This window comes from Rosa rugosa, chromosome 4 (assembly GCF_958449725.1).
Source record: "Rosa rugosa chromosome 4, drRosRugo1.1, whole genome shotgun sequence".
NCBI lineage: Eukaryota > Viridiplantae > Streptophyta > Magnoliopsida > Rosales > Rosaceae > Rosa > Rosa rugosa.
In genome coordinates this window covers 8,987,419-9,005,456 of record NC_084823.1, presented here as the reverse complement: position 1 = coordinate 9,005,456, position 18,038 = coordinate 8,987,419, and the positions used below count along the sequence as shown (strand labels likewise).

General features: G+C 41.2%; 1 protein-coding gene across 1 annotated transcript; it reads right to left on the bottom strand.

Moving 5' to 3' along the window:
- Window positions 1-514: 514 nt before the first annotated feature.
- Window positions 515-2,282, bottom strand: LOC133742537 (uncharacterized). The gene is made up of 2 exons (XM_062170228.1): window positions 1,117-2,282; window positions 515-805 (listed from the first exon to the last, which is right to left on the bottom strand). The coding sequence occupies exons 1-2, from the start codon at window positions 2,135-2,137 to the stop codon at window positions 768-770; spliced, it is 1,059 nt and encodes a 352-aa protein (XP_062026212.1). The 5' UTR covers window positions 2,138-2,282; the 3' UTR covers window positions 515-767.
- Window positions 2,283-18,038: the final 15,756 nt, after the last annotated feature.

Below are 18,038 nucleotides of genomic sequence, written 5' to 3'. Positions count from 1 at the left end.
GAGAATGAGTTGACACAAAACACCGACACCCAAAAACTCGTAAATGTGAATAGGTTGGCTCTTTGTGAAAGAGTTTTTCAAAAGGTGATTTGCCTTGAAGAAGTGGGGTTGGTGTTCGGTTAATTAAATAAGCAGCTGTGAGGATAGCTTCCCCCCAAAAGGGCTTAGGTAAATGGGCTTGGAAGAGCAGCGCTCGAGCCATATTTAGCAAGTGTCTATGTTTGCGCTCAACGACGCCATTTTGTTGTGGCGTGTTGATACAACTAGTTTGATGCAAAATGCCCTTGGAGGAGTAAAATTCTGTGAGTTTAAACTCTGGCCCATTGTCACTCCTAATAACCTTCACTCTTTTTCCAAATTGAGTTTCGGCTAAATGAACAAAGTGTACAAGAAGAGTGCGTGTATCTGACTTGTGTTTCATGAGATAAACCCATGTGCTTCTGGAGTGATCATCAACAATAGTTAAAAAATATTGTGCACCAGAAAATGTTGGGACATGATAGCCACCCCAGATATCAACATGGATGAGATCAAAACAAGAGTCACTCAATGTAACACTTAATGGAAAAGGTTGTCTGGTTAGTTTGGCCAAAGGACAAACGGAACAAGTACTTGCATCGCAAGTTTTATTTGCAAGGAAAGGAAATAATGGAAATACTTTGATGGAGGGGTGCCCTAGTCTTTGGTGCCATAAATTTTGAGGTTTGCTGCGCACCATATTACAGGCTCCTTTCTGTGGTAGATTAAGGCAGTAAAGTCCTTCACTCTCAGTTCCCGTCCCAATCGTCTTCCCCGATCGTAGGTCCTGTATGAAGCAAACTTGTCTAAGAAAAATGGTGATATAAAAAGAATCGAATGCAAGTTTGCTGACAGAGATGAGATTCAGGTAAAACAATGGTACACAAAGAACATTATGGAGGATGAAGTGTTGGGAAAAAACAACAGTCCCAATGTGAGTAACATGAGCAGATTTTCCATCAGGTAATTTTACAAGATGATTATGAACAGGCTTGAGTGATGTAAGAAAATGAGGATGGCAAACGATATGATCGCTGGCACCACTATCTAATATCCAGGTTGGTCCATTATTAGCACGAGAAACATTGAAACTTTTACCTGAAAGTTCCTCATAATTAGGAACATTACCAACAAGATTGACTGCAGATGAGTTAGGCTTGTTCAAGGCTCCTAGCATTTGGTGATAATCATCTTGGTTGCTAGCAACGGTCTTAAATTTGCTCAGAAGACCAAGCATTTGATTACACTCCTCTTGGGAAAAGGGAAAGGTTGTCATCCCTTCTTTGTTGTCACTTGAAGAAGCTACATGGTTGGCCCTTGCTCGTTGCCCTCCTTCCATTGCATTTTTCCTCCTACGACAATATTCGTAGGTATGCCCCTTGCCATTACAATAGGTGCATTTGAGATGTGCCCTGCAATTTTTCGTGCTATGGTTTGTCATGTTGCACTTTTCACATTTCTTCTCTCCTTCTGTTGAATTAGTAGCACGATGGAACTTTTTCACAGAAAAAGCGGACGCTTCAGGTGGTGCAGATGTCTTCCCATTAGAGACCTCTGCCTGTTTCTCATGACGCAAGGCCATGGCATAAGCCTTGTTTACATTTGGAAGTGGATCCATTCCAATTACATTACTTCGAATGGTTGCATAGCTCTCACCAAGTCCCATCAGAAACTTCATAGTCTTCTGTGTTTCTAGAGAGGCTTTGACTTCAGCAGCTGCTTCACATTGGCATGGTGGAAAAGTACAAAGGGCATCCTTTTCATCCCAAAGACTTTTAAGTTTTGTGAAAAATGCTGTAACTGAATTTGCACCTTGTTCGCAGTCATGAATAGCATTCTCTATATTAAATAGTTGAACTGTATTCGTATGAGAGAACCGCTCCTGAATCTCAGTCCACATATCTCTCGCTTCTTTGCAGTGAATAACACTGCTTGAGATCTCCTTTGACATTGCTCCAAGTAGCCAAGTCTTGACAAGGGTATTGCATCGATCCCATTGTTGCTGCTCAGTAGGATTATGTGTTGGTCTCTTGAGAGTCCCATCAATGAAGCCTTTCTTATTCTTGATAGTCAGGGCCATGCTCATAGACTGGACCCATGTGGTGTAATTATCTTCCATCAGTGGTTGGGACACAAGAGTTGCGCCAGGTTGATCTGAATGATGGAGAAAGAGGGGGTGATTTGGGTTCTCCCATGGTTCGGGGTTTCTCTGTGAAGCAGAGGTTGAATTCTTGTTCTGCTCTATCTTCAAAACGTCATCTCCTGCCATTGAGGAATTGGTTTTGGTTTTCTTGTTTTCAGATTATGCCTCAGAGTCCAACTCCTGCCACGACGCTCTTCTCGTCCAACCAAGCCTTCCACAAAGTTGCAGGACTTCCATATTGAGGCAGCTCTTCCCTCACGTCCTGTCCCGTCGTCTTCTTCGAGCGAGGTCATGACTCCTTCCTCAGGTACTATCCATCCTCTCTCCACTGTACTTGCTTATGATAAGCTTTCCCCTGCTCACAAAGCCTTCACTGTCAAGCTTACTCTGCAGCGAGAACCCACTTCCTTTTCACAGGCTGTTCAAGAACCAAAATGGCGAGAGGCCATGCAGAATGAGATTAAAGCACTTATAGCAAATCGAACATGGAGTTTGGTCCCTCTCCCGGCTCACAAGAAACCCATTGGATGTAAATGGGTGTACAAAATCAAATACAATCCTGATGGCACAGTTGAGAGATATAAGGCACGCCTCGTTGCTAAAGGGTTTAGTCAAGTTGAGGGTGTTGATTATAGAGAAACCTTCGCTCCAGTTGCTAAGCTAACTACGGTCCGTGTTCTGTTAAGTCTTGCAGCTCTACGAGGTTGGCATCTCCATCAATTAGATGTCAACAACGCTTTCCTGAATGGTGATCTCTATGAAGATGTCTACATGCACATTCCACCTGGTTTCGGACGAAAGGGGGAGTCTCGTGTCTGTAAACTTCATAAGTCCTTATACGGCTTGAAGCAAGCCTCAAGACAATGGTTTTTGAAGCTCTCTACAGCTCTCAAGTCTGCCGGTTTTCAACAGTCTTGGTCAGATTATTCTCTCTTCGTCCGAAACACACCAGGTCACTTCATAGCCTTGTTGGTTTATGTGGATGATGTTATTTTGGCCGGAAGCAGCTTGAAAGCCATCATAGAGACAAAAGAGTTTCTTTCGAAGCAATTTAAACTCAAGGACCTGGGGCAGCTTCGGTAATTTCTTGGAATAGAGGTAGCAAGATCTAAACAAGGGATTGCCTTGTGTCAAAGAAAATATGCTCTGGAAATTCTTGAAGATACTGGATTCTTAGGGGCTAAGCCTTCCCGATTCCCACTTGAACAAAACCTAGTTCTTACACAAGGAGACGGAAGCTTATTGAAGGATCCAGCGCAGTACCGAAGGCTAGTAGGGAGGCTCATCTATCTCACCATTACAAGGCCTGATCTTGTGTATCCTGTTCATATCTTGAGTCAATACATGGGCACACCGAGGCAGCCCCATCTTGAGGCAGCGCATAGGGTGCTGAGATATATTAAACACACACCAGGACAAGGCATACTCCTGCCTTCGACGGGAACATTAGAGCTTAAGGCATATTGTGATGCAGATTGGGCTCGATGTAAAGATACAAGAAGGTCCACAACCGGTTACTGTATTTTTCTTGGACAAGCACCCATTTCATGGAAAACCAAGAAGCAAAGCACCGTATCAAGATCAAGTGCAGAAGCAGAATATCGATCCATGGCCACCACTTGCTGTGAAGTAACGTGGCTGAGAAACATACTCAAGGATTTGAATGTTGGACATACACAACCGGTCAAGCTATTCTGTGATAACCAAGCTGCCATCCACATTGCTTCCAATCCAGTGTTCCACGAGCGTACAAAACACATTGAAATAGATTGTCATGTTGTGCGTGAGAAGGTGCAAAGAGGACTAATCAAAACAATGCACATCCGAACCAAGGAGCAACCAGCTGACTTGTTTACCAAACCGTTGAGCTCAAACCAGTTTACTATGCTGCTGAGCAAGTTGAGAGTGATCAACATACACTCCAACTTGAGGGGGAGTATTGAGGGAAAGAATCCCGTGTAATTAGGAATGAAATAATTGCAATATCCTAGATTAGGATTGTAGTCATTCTGGTATCCTAGATTGATAGTCTGAGTTGTATTACCATACTGATTCCCTAGAATTGTGGATCGAGTATCAGCAAAGTGTGTATAAGTTGTAGGCAACTGTATTGAAGAAAAAATCAATAAAGAATAGTTTTTCTTCACCACATCGTTTTCTTTAGAAACAGAGTGTGAGAGAGAGAATAGTGATAAAAATTCTTTAAATACCTTCAGGTTGAGAGGGTGACACTCCTCTACGGGCATCACTCACTGTATGGTAAATATATGACTCGTCATATGAATTTATTTATTGGATAGACTTCTCATATGGATTTTTTTGTTTTTTCTTTTTTTAAGAAATAGACTAGTCTTTATTGGCACATGCGATGCATGTGTTAAACAGTTTTATTTTTATTTTTACTTTTTAGAGAAAAAAAAAGTAGGAAGTTACAACTGTAAGATGTGATAAGTTATATCTATAGAAAGTGGGATGAATTTCTTTTTTTTTCTGAATTTTTATTTATATTTATATTTTGCTATTTACCATAACACCTCTCATATATTAAAAAATATTTTAAATTAAACCTATAGTCTAAGGATATTTACGTAAATTCACAGCCACTTTGGATAACAAAGTGGGTTCTCTTAATAATAGTATAGATAATATCGTTATTTATTCATGGCCAGGAGGCACGCACGCACATCATATGTTGTTTTATACAAAATAAAACCTAGATGACACAAGCTGCCAAGCAAATGACAAGTAACTCTCATTGTAAACCAAATTAGCACAATTTTAAGACATAGCCATATGAACACAAATCTAACACTTACCTAAATCCTTGCTAGAGCAATTCTACTCGCCTAGAGACCTCAATTGATGTACAACTAGATAAGCTAAACATAAATAGCAAAAGACTAGAATCCAAATGCTAGGTACTGAGAAACATAAGGCTTAGAACTTCACTTTGCCCTTATCCATAGGGCTAACCTCCTGAATAGCAGCAGCAGTAGGATAAGTGAGACGCAATGGATCCCCATTCACCTTCTTTTGTGGGCGAGGTTCTTGTTCTTGCTCCCAAGAGGTCTACCTACCTTCTTCTTTAAAATTCCCTGCTCACTCTCATTGTCTGCAACTTCAACCAGACCAAAAGCATCTACTTGAAAAGTAAGAAGTTTACCACCCATAATTGTTTTGAACTTCTTTGGGGAGGGAGTACAATCTCCATTCCTCTTTCTTTTCTTGTAAACCTAGTCTCCATCTGCATAACTTGTGCGGGAGTAGTGGAGTCAGAAGCAACATCCATAGATGCAGAACCCGAGGCCTCCACACCATGCACAGCAGCCAAGGCCTGCTGCAGCCTCCTCCTCTACCGTGCCTTGCACGGTATCAACAGATGGGTCCAAACCTGATGTTGATCTCTCCAACCTCTTAATAACATGTTTCTTTTTCTTCCACAAAGTAGAGGAAGGCTTGGGTAATTCTCGGCTATTCTGGGCCGAGAATGAGAAGGATCCTCCAGATGTAGAAGGACCACCAAAGTGCAAAACCCTAGAAGCGGAGATTGCCGCATTAGGTTCCTCACACTTGGTCCCTGAATTAGTAATAAGGCCATATTGTAAGCATCTTCCCTTGAGATGTTCAAACTGAAACTTCAATACAGGTTCAACCCCTGCAGTCAAGAAGATCTTACGCTTAAGCATAATAGGTTTTGAGATATCATGTGAGAAGAAAATATGAATAATTCCTTTCTGAAACTCTTTCTTATCATAATCTAGAAAACTCCCAAGAGATTCCCAATGAGAATAAAGTTGTCAGGTTCTTTATACTGCAGAGGAATATCCGAAACCCTAACCCAGATATGAACATGTTTCATCGGAACCTCAGCAATAGGGAGTACCCCGTCGTACTCCTTCAGACAAATTGGAGCACGATCAAAGCACCAAACTCCTCCTCTAAGAACCTTATTCCATTCCTGGGTTGATTCAAATGAGAACAAGAAAAGGTTGTCATCTCTTTCCTGCACCCTAAAGTCCCTTACCACCATCCATGTTTGGAGTAAGTGAGACTTGAAGGCTGCAGAGTCCACAGGCTTGCAAAGTGAGGGATTTTCCAAGGAGAAAAGATTAGGAGGATTTGCGTACAGGGCCTCCACCAATCTTTCCTTGGTCTGGGGCTTGACCTCCATCAGTGAGGGCCAATGAGGCAGCAAAGCTAGCAGTGACATCGTTAATGGAGGCCACAGAGGAGGGAGACGAGAGGTTGGTAGGGGAAAAACGATGAGGTCGCCGTTTGCTAGGGTTTTGGAGAGGAGAGAAAATCTCGTAACATCCACATTGGTTATTGTTAAGTCGTTTATTGAACATAATCCATTTGAAGGTGCACATATATATATATATATATTTATAGAATGAGTGATTCATTTATTCAAAAAAGGCCAAATTACAAAATATTGGAATGACCAGTGGTGAACATAAATTCTCCACTCTCCTCCCTACAACCTAAACCAATCATGGACCCGTCACCAATGATGACATCCATGAGCAGCGACAATAACTTTCCGGTCAGAGAAAAGAGGCATCTGGTCAGCGATCTCGCTTTGAGCAGTGGCTGGATTGCATATGTAAATGGACACGAGGTCGAGATAACGGCGGTGGATGGCTTGGATCCCAAGAAGGGAAGATGGGCCAGGATGTAGGAGAGGATAGGGAAGCGTGACGGATTCGGATCCATTGGGTAGGGTAGGATTTTTTTTTGATCGGATTCGTTTGAAAAATTAAGAAACACCGAGTGAGAGTGAGAGTAGTGATTGTAATTCCCTTTATATCTTTAGGTTGATGGGGTGACACTCCTCTACGAGCATCATCCACCGTATGATATATATGAGTTGTCATATTATTTTCTTTTATTTAATAGACTTGTGTGTGTGTGTGTGTGTGTATATATATATATATATATATATATATATATATATATATTTGGTAAAATGGAGGCAAAAATCCCAAACAAGAACAGACAAACTAGCCAAGATGGCTTTTACATGCCTAGGTCTAGAAACACCTAAAGTATCATCAAGCAAGGCTTCCACAACTAAATTAGGAGGACTTTGAAAAGTGCAAATCCTAGAAGCATGATGCACTCGACTTAAGTTCAGAAAAATATTAGGTGAGTTATTAGTTTAAGTCTAGCTTCAATTACATGCATACACTTCATGTTTGAAACCATAAAAGATATCAATCAACCAAAACCAATTAATCAATCATTCACAAAAGATAGTGAATCATTTAAGAAAATAAAAGTCTGACTTTCATATAATTGGGGCATCAAAACAACCCCTAACTACAATGGATTTAGTTCAACATGGTTTTTGAAATCACAAAGAAAAACATAATTGAATGTTTACCACAAAATCAAAAACAGAGATGGATGGAGATGGTAGCCATGAAGTAGCCGTGAAGCACTTGAACACAAGTAACTCCAAATGGTGATGATGACGCCAAGATGTTATGTTTCAGGATTTTTGTGATTCTCAAAAGCTCCAAGGATGATGTTACGTCTCGTACCTCAATTTACACGTTTACAGGTCATTCGTAAGGCAAACAAATAAAATCTTTACTTTTCACCTTCATTTTGATCATTTAGTGGCTCTAAAAGTTGACTTTTTGTTCAACTCAGTTTTTTAGGAAGCTTCATTCATGAAAGTTGTAGAAGACGTTAAACTGAGTTCATAGACACGTGGCACGCTAAAATCAGAGTTGTAACGAAGAAGTTATAAGGGTTTCACAGTGGCAGTTTTATAATTATGCTGAAATCATGTTCTATAAATAGCAAGCTGACTTTCCATTTCGGGGAGGCCCCTAAAATTTTCAGAATTTTCCTCTCTCGCCGGCGTAGCTTCCCAGCGTCGCAGCCGCTTCCTCCGGCCACCTATGGCCATGAAATTGGTACAATTCTCTTCGTCTTGAAATAAGCTTTCCATCCATATATGTCTTGCATCCTATGATTCACCATAGACGATGAATCGAAGCAAAGAAAGTCAGACCCCTTTTTCAGTGTTTTCTTCAAATTCTGGCCAACTGTGGCCCAATTAGGAGGGGAGATCAACTGGGCTTGTTCGTATGGAGATCCTCTACTAACCTTCCAAGTTTCACATCTCAATTCAACCCGAGGAAGACGAATTTTGGATTTGAGCGATTTCAGCCTCATTCTTCTCGAGGTAAATTCAGGTCTCTAAACTAGAAAATGGACTTTGTTGCAGTTATGAAAGTTGTTGTGCTTGTTGAGATGATGATTTTGACATAGGTATTGTGACCCGGGTCGGGGTTGGTCAGTGGTGCGTGGGCCCCAGGTACCGCTGCTGGTGGCGGCGCGTAGGGGTGCGTGCCGCTGCTTCTGACCTTCCATGTTATTCCACTGTGCAAAGCACGATGTTACAATCGTGTGGACATAGTTTGATAGGAATACGTCGAATTTCAAGATCGATCGGAATTTCTGTTTCGTTTGAATTCGTAATTAGTTAATACTAATTCATTTCCAACGAGAGTCTCGGATTTGAATGTTAACCATGACTTGCGATCTCTTGAACTCAATTTCGCATGTGGTTGATGATCTTTTATAAATATTCAGATTATATTACTTGTGATTTATGATTGTCGATGATTAATTGAATTTATGTGTTGATAGTGATCTTTAATTTCTGATGAATATTATGAATCTGAGTAATTGTTATGATTTTTGGGTTTATTGTATGATCGTGGATGTATTAATTATTGATCGAGTAGTATTATATTGTGATTGTAATAATTGTTTCAGTTGGTTGTGATGATCGTTTGTTGAGATTGTTGTTCGTAAATTGATTGAATGACTTATGTTGTTGGAGACATTAGAAGAGAGGGGATGGATTAGTGGTGTCGATCAGTGGCACCAGAACAGAGGGGATGAACTGATGACTGAGATTGTTATTGTGGTACCAGGAGAGAGGGGATGTACTGGTGACCATCCATAGGGAGACACTAGGAGAGAGAGGATGTACTGGTGGTCATGGTTGTCGTAGTAGCACTAGGAGAGAGGGGATGAACTGGTGGCCGTGATGATTCTTGACATGATTCTTGATTCTTGATCCCACATGCACATATGGATTTTCATTTTCCACTCCATGAAATGCAGGAAAGAGTTGAACAATGCCAGGTCTAAAATCAATGTTGGGCATGTTAGGTGGTAACATGATGCAAGAAGGCTGAGCATTATGTGCAGGATGCAAGTAAGTCTGCAAAGTTCTAGGTGGAGGAGGTGGGGGAAGCAGATTATTGTTGAGCACATTATTCAGAACATTGTTTTGGTCATTGTTTACATTATTATTTTCATCTTCTTCCATGTTTACAGATGATGCAGATGAACTCGAAGACTCAAACAAATTTCCAAACAAAGTTTCAGATTCGGGCTTTTTAGCAAATCTACCTAACTGGTCTCTATAATGCATAAGAATGAAAACAAATTAACTAATTTAACTAACACTAACAAAATTAAAAAGAAAATGGAACGAATGTACCAAATGTAGAAATATTCTGCGTGCTTCGTCAAACGCTCCCCGGCGACCAGCGCCAAAAATTGCTTGCTAATCCCAAGTGCAGGAGTCGCGTAGTAGTATAGACTCAAAAGTATGAGTGTCGTTCCACCGAGAGCAGTGAGAGAATACACAGAATTATGAATAAACTAAAAATAAAACAATTTAAGTGAGTTTAGTTGAAGAGAATTGAATTCAATAATGACGGACACTAAGGTTTCGAGGTTCCACCTTAAATCTCCTATGCAATCATATCAATTCAACTCTTTTCCTTATAACTTATTCAAGAAAACTGACACTAAAGATGAATTCAATTTAAGGTCGTTCAAATACACAAGGCCCAATCAATTTCTCTAGGAATAGTTCAAGTATAAACTGTACCTATGGCAACAACCTATCAAGAAACAATTTCGTTGGAATTGTTTATCAACCTGCAACTCTACTTAGTCTCAAAAGCATGGATATTTTTACTACACAATAGGAAAAACATGGCTGATCCTATGAAATAGATTATCAAATACCCATCAATCAATCAAAAAGTAAACACAGAAATTAAACTTGAACATATCCAAAAACTGAATTTGCATTGAAGTTCTTGTCGAATCGAACTAATAAAAACTACATAGGGAATCCAAGGTTTCTCCCCTAGCCTTAGCTAGGAGATTAGTTCTTCATGAGAAAAATGAAAGCCACAAAATGATCCATGAGTTTGGAGGAGTACAACGTAGCAAATGAACTGAGGTACGTAGGAGGAAAAGGAGAGAGAGGAAACCAATCTACCCAAACCTTTTCTTATATGTTGTTGATTGCCCAACCCTTTGTCGACATCTAATGCCTGAAGACATCCTCTTTTGAATGAACTTCCTGATTTCACGTAGGCCAAAATCCCCCAATTCATGAAGAGATTAAATTGTAATTGAACTCTTCTTTCTGCTGACTTCAAGGAGCTTGTAGGAGTTGGGCTCTTCATAATTGCTAGGTACCCCTTCAATCCCCCTTAATTAGAAGGCAATTGAATCTGAGTATTTGGAGAGCTTAGGCTGCGGCAAGGCAAAGGGGAGGTGCCTTCAAATGATTAGAAGAAAGGATGGAGAACAGGTCACGTGGAACACTTATCCCCTCCTTAAAGATAATTATACAAGGCAATTAACCAATAAAGTCAACATGTCCACCTCCAAGTACAGCAACTCCTTTGGGCCTTTAATTGTCCAATTCCATCATCCAAATCCCAAACGTAATAAATCAAGAATATGATATAATTAAATTAATTTAGACCAACAAAATACTCAATAGCTAAGCAATTATGAAGATATAACTGCATTTTTGACCACTTATCAAGTGTATATCTAAGTATGGTTTGAATTATCGAGGTCGACTAATGCTATGGCAGGATGAGAATTATATTCATGTATAATGAATTTGTGTTGAATATGTGTTATGATTTGTTATATTTATAATTCACAGAGACCCGAGAGGCTGTGACCCCTGTTATGTTTCAGTGGGTGGGCGGTTGTGGTTATGAAGAGCAGGTAGCTAGGCTCCAGGGGTTGAAACTCAATTTGTATGATTAGAAGTGTTCAGTTGTTTTCTGCAGGATTGGGTAGTCCATTTTTAGGGGAAGTGCTGCTGAATTTTCAGTAAAGGTGGGCCCCGTAAGACTACTTCGGATTTCAGGGTGAATTCCGGGGCGGGTCCTATCAGATGAGCTAGGGCACAAGTGTATGTTGTAGAAAGAGAGAGAGAAGATCACACAGAGCCGTCGAGGGTTAGGTTGAAGAGTCGTTGAGGGTACGACGACTGCTTGTTAAGAGAGATTAGCCACTAAGCACGGCTGAAACACTCGGGTCGAATCAATCAAACGAGCCACATACTATTACTCTTCTAAGTCGAGACCCCTTCTTGGCAAAGGTATATATGAACCTTTCTTGGCAAACTTCAATGGCACAAAGACGTTCTTTTTATATGCTTTCCTTCCATGAATTCTTCTTGAATTCCAAGTCTCCTTTAAGTATTCTGATTGATGCATAAGTAAGACCAATGGAAGCATACCACCTTATCTAATTGCATCATAAAAGCCTGAAACATAAGCCTAATAGGACTTGTAGGATTATTGAAGCAAACTTCTAGGTTCCTCCATTATTCACGAAATCATTCCCTAGTTGCATCAGGAATTGCTTCTTGAGTTCTCATTTCTTCAATCAAGTTTTCATATTGAATCATGGTTTTAGTTTTCCATCTTCAGCACCACATGTGCCTTGCACATGCCTAGGATAAACTTCTTGTTACATTGCATATGCTTCTCACATGCTTATCTCCTTTATTTTGTTCTTTGCTCCATAAGACATCTAAAATAATAAAACAAAGTTAAAACTATATAATAAGAAAATTAGCATAACAAAAATATGTGAAAATAAACAATATAAATTGTCGCATTTTATGCTCCAATCAGAGGACGAACTTGTTGAGCTTCATTATACCTAAGAAGAAAATGTCTATGCTTGCTTCTCATCGGAACAAGGAAAATAACATGAAAGGAAGAGGCTTTAATTTATTATAAATCTGGATAGCAAGATGATCAAGTTCAAAGAGCGATCACTTGGGTACTTCATTAGTGTTAAAATCATCATCATCCTCATCAACGAGTTGAGGAATTAAAAAAACCTTACTACCTTACTCATTGTTGACCGTTTGACTTCTGGGATAGTTGGCCGAGAAAACGTGTCAATTGCCTTACGCGGCAAAATAACGGTCATATTTCTCTCCCTGTATATTAACTCCCCACTTCACTCTCTCTCTGCTTCAATTTCCCCCAACCCAGAAAACCCTAATTCCCATTTCTCTCTCTCTGCTTCAATTTCCCCCAACCCAGACTCTCTGCTTCAATTTCCCCCAACCCAGAAAACCCTAATTCCCAACCCACAAGGAATTTAGGGATTGATCTGCGTTGGAATTTGTGACGGAAACAATGGGCAATTCTGGGTTGAATCTCCTCTCGGAGGTTGCAGATCTTGCTGCCTCTGATTCCTACACAAGGGCTTCTTCTTCTTCTTCTGTGAAATCTTGCGAAGTTGTTGCGATTCAGATGTTGATGGAGTTTAGGGTTTTGAAAAAGAAAGGCTTGCTGGCCGCTCATCTGGAGAAGGCCTTCTTCATTCCCAAGAAGAAAAGGTCCAATCTTTCTATTTCTAAGAGGAGGACTGACTTGTTGGCTTTCTGTATACCCAAAAAGAAAAGATCTAATCTTGTTTCTGATGTGATGATGAAAAGGAAGAGATCTGGTCAAATTCCAAGACTAAAGAGGCGGAGAACTATTACTGGAGATGACTTGGGTTCTCCCTCTCGTTCTCAAGAAATGAACAACAAGATTAGCAGCCACGTCCCACTCTGGTCATTCCAAAGGAAATCCCCGCTTCGATTTTCCCTCATCAAGCTTCATCTATCTGCCGCCAGGACAACTGCGGTTAGTTAGTGCGCACATTCTGAGGTATTTTATTCTCTGATTGGGTTTCTTGCTATGAAACCAATCTCTAGTTAGTGCACATTTTTAGGCAAATTTAATTTTAGATACTCATTGATTGAATTGGGTTATTGTAGTCCCTTTAGTCTAACCAAATTAAACATTCATGTGTGGTTTCTTATACCAAATTGATGACAAAATCTTCCTCTTTTTGTTTCCTTTTTCTCGAGCTCTGTACCCTCTCTTGTCTTTCAGCAGAGACTTCCAGCAAACAAGAGATCATGGTTTTCAAAGCTGGGGTACATTCTTGAGACAACCAGAAGAGATTGAATAAGAATCTAGATTAGTATTTACTACATCATTAGTTGTTCTCTTTTTCATCACACTAGCTTTCGATTTGAACCTTACAAACAAATAGTTAGAAAGTTATACATTGCTGTCATTTCACTTTATCTTTTCCTTCTCTATTAGCACTGTTAGAAAAATCAAAAGAGAAAAAAAAACAAAACAAAAAATATCTTTGTTTAGTATTGTGAAGATATTGACAGTTAGTGCAAAGCCAATGTGGATACGTTCCGTAGGGGCTCATTCTCTGAAACATGCGAGGTTGGACAGTCATATGGCTTCACAGGTTCCAGGTAAATATGCAAGTTTCTGTGTTGAAAGTGATCTAAACAATCTGAATTTTGTGTGTTGAGGATTATTACACCCAACTTGAGTATGAGAATCTTCCACCAGTTTGCTATAAATGTTGGTCAATTGGGCATGTTAGAGATGGTGTGTTGAGAATGATGATTCCGAGATACCTGTGACTCCTATGGATAATGTTGTTGATGTTCCTACGCCTACTAGCTCTAGCTCTTTACCTTATACTACTGTTGGGAAGATTCTGAAGGATGCTAATATGGTTGGTTTGGGGCTTTGGGATCATGGAATGTTCTGATTAAAAGGAAAAGCATTAAGAAGAATGTTGCTTCTATTGTTCCCATGCCTGGGAAGCTACAGAGTTCACCCTACTTCAATTCAACCTACCATCTCCTTTATGCGAAAAAAAAAAAAAAAAAGCCTCTTTCATCTGCAGCGAATATTGCTATTGGATCCAGATTTCATGTGCTTCAATCTTGTAAGGATTCTGAGGTAGTCGGATCATGGAATGTTCTGCTTAAAAGGAACCATAAGAGTTCTCTTCCTGATCCAGTTGGGTCTAAAGGCAACTTCGTTACTTCAGCTACTGTTGCTCCTGTGTCTAATGCTCAAGACCACTGGTGGTAAGAAGAAGGTGGGAAGGCCTTGAAAAAAACTATTGCAACCTCTGCAACCCTACAAGTGCCATAGGTAGATAGGCTATTCGTTGGCTCTAAGGCAACTTCGTTACTTCAGCTACTGTTGCTCCTGTGTCTAATGCTCAAGACCACTGGTGGTAAGAAGAAGGTGGGAAGGCCTTGAAAAAAACTATTGCAACCTCTGCAACCCTACAAGTGCCATAGGTAGATAGGCTATTCGCCTAAAAGTAGCAGTATGGTGATTGATATTTTTCCTTCATCTTATTCCCTTACTAGTGGGCCACTGCCCTCCCAATCTGATGGTAAAAATGAGGATGAAGATATGTTAAGGTGATTTCTTGTGATTGTGAGAGTCATTTGTGCCTCATAATCAGGCCAGTGTAGCTGCTTATGCTAATGATGATGCTTTGAAGGAGTTTTCTTACTCAAGTAGAAATCATGTCTTCTCTTGGACGTTCCCAGTCTGAATGTTGGAATGCTGGTGCTAAAACTTCCTCTAGTATTATTAGTGATTTTCAGAAGTTCTATTTAATTGATATGTTAGGTCTATTTGAGCAGAGAATTGGTGGCAATATATAGAATTTTTGATGCTTTTGGGATTCTCTGAACGTATTTGGATCCTTTGGGATTCTCGTGGAGTCAAACTGCTAGCACTTGCTCCTTTTATCAGGCTATCACTGGTGTAGTTTCTAATGATCAGGGTTTGGATTGGATACTTCTGTTTATGGTCAGGAACGGTCTTTGGGTATATTTGGATGATATTCTTTCTCTTCATAGTCTTCCTTCAATGCTGGTAGGAAACATCAACAATTATGCGTCTGTAAAATATGGAGGTGTTGATTTGGACTTGCTTGCTGGATGGATTCGAACTGCTTAATTCACCTAGGGTTTATTGCATCATCTCAGACTGCCTGGTTTAAGAAGACGTATGGTTAATGGGAGCTGTAAGAAAGCGAGGTTTGACAAATCATGTATGCAATATATTTCATGGTGGCAGGAGTTTCCTGATGTGTTGTTCAACAGTTCCTTAGACTGAAGTCAGACCACAGTCCCTTTTGGTTTCACCGAGTCTTTATCACTATTCCAGTACGCAGGACAAGCCTTTGTGAAACACCAGTGTTCAGAATTTTCTTGTAGAGGGACTCTAGCTGCTCCAGATCAAAAGCTGCTCTGCTTGACCTTTCTCATTTTTTTTTCTTCTTTTATTCTTTCTAGTAGATTATGCAAGTGTAAAACTTCTGTTGTAATTTAGACATTGGCTTCTAATACAATTCCATTCTTTTAATTTCGGTACTTGCGCATATGTTTTGGTTTTTGATTAACATCGTACACTAGCAGAATATCTGTGCTTGTTTACATTGTCACCATCAACTCCCTAACCTTAACATTGTAACAGAATCAACCTACCCTTTAACCCAATCAATTCTAGCTAACTCTTATTTTGTTCTTTTTTTTTTCTTTTTTTTCTGGAAGTATAATTAGCAATTGAACACCACACCTAGCTATCACCATTCAACCCAAAAACAAAAAAACGCAAGCAATAGAACTAATCTGATCAAGGATTAAAAACAAAGAAAATAAATGAATGTCACCGGAAACCAAGCTAGCTTGTATGTTAGCTTGTCAAAATGAGATCAGAAAAGCATATCAAATGTATATGCACCTGTTGATATCACTTATATTACATACCGCCAAGCATAATCAACGACCTCATAGGTGGGCCCCACGACATGGCTAGCCCCGCCTATGGCATGCATCCGGTAGGCCGACACCCGAGCTACGTTGTCATGGTGGAGGTCGGCCGGTACCTCGTAGGGAGGCCACCCTCCCATGCTCTCCAAGAGGCCTTCAAGAGAAGTAAATATATGTATTCTGTCCCACATCGGAAATGTAAACTAGATGGGGACTTCCTTTAGCTATAAAGGGAAGTCCTCCCCTCCTTAGAAAGGATGGATCCATGATCCCTATACTTGTATCACTACAAAGGTCACTTGGCCTCACTCATAGTAGAAATCTCTAAGTGGACGTAGCCTTGCCTCAAGGGCAAGGTGAACCACTATACATGCGGTGTTATCTCTCTCTCTCTCCCCATCATACTTCTTAGTTACCGTATTCTTCAGTAGAAACATTGGCGCTAGAAGGAGGGTCCCTAAGTTTGGGTAACGAGCCTCCGACCTTGAGCAAGAGTCATGGATGGGTACAACGAGTCATGTACGGGTACCAAAGGTCATCGGATACATGGGTACATGCCGGACACCCCTCGCCCTCCCTAAGCCTCCGGTACTTTCATAAGTCAGCGGTACCTCCATCCCTAAGCCTCCGGTACTTTCACAAGCCAGCGGGTATGCACACACCCCACACCCTCAACTCTTTGGGCCTCAAACGAGTAGCCGTGTAGCTGCTTGCACGAGCAGCTCTCACACATGCATGCAACCTTGCAGCAACTTGAGCAACCTCAGGTACATGTCTATAATTGATCTACTCGGTCACTATGTGCACAACTGCAATCACTACATACATGCTGCCATGCAAGTTATCATAGAATAAAATATATCATGCTGCCATACAACACCCCGCTACCAATTAAAGAATCAAGGTCTAGCCATATAGTCCCATACGTCAACCCACCCGCTCTGGTCTGCCTCATGATACCCCCTGCCATCACCGGTACCAGCTGCCCTTATCGGTACCCGTTGTCATCATCGGTACCCCCTGCCATCACCGGTACCTGCTGCCTCACCGGTACCCGCTGTCATCACCGGTACTCGCTGGTCTCCTTCACTTCGGGCAACAGACACAAAAAAACAAGGGGGAGAAGAGAGCTTCTCTCCCCAGCACTTCATCTCCCCAGTTGCCCATGCATCTGCAGCGGTACCTTGCTTATTGCAAACTCAGCGGTATCTCTCACCGAGTACCGATTCCAAAAAAAAAAAAAAGGGAGGGCCGCATGAACATTTACTCAGTACACCCAAAGCTTCGAGGCTCACAGCTGTGGTGCCTTGAGGGAGGCAACGTTGCCTTCATATTCGGTCTCGGTGCCTCTTCCAGTCTCTGAGAAACCTCCGTCCAGATGCACGAACTCTGGTACCCCACCGGGAACTTCACCTCGACGATCCTCGAACAGCCTCCTGCCTCATGCACACCGGTAAGAACTTAGCAGCTTGCTCACCGGCAGTCTCAGGCTTCAAGCCACCGATACCCCTATTGATATCTCTGCTTCCGGGAACTCAACGTGCTTCCGGCACCCAAAAATCTTCTCTGGGCACCCATACGTGCTTGAGAAATCTCCATGGCCGGGACTTTCGCTCAACTCGCTCGACAGGCAAGACCCCGATCCTATCTGGACCGGCCGGCATAGTCAGTTCCCGAACTCAATTGCGATTCCGGTACCGCTAGCAACACAGCTACCGCTGTCTCCGATACCCCCTGCCCTCACCGGTACTACCAGCTGCCCTTATCGGTACCCTTTGCTCTCGGTGCTCTGTCTTGGTCTCGCTGACCAGTCTTCAGCATATGAAACTCATGAAGCCGGTATTCAATTTGGCCAAGTACCGTTCACAAAAAAAGAAACGAACTTCTCTGGGCACCCAG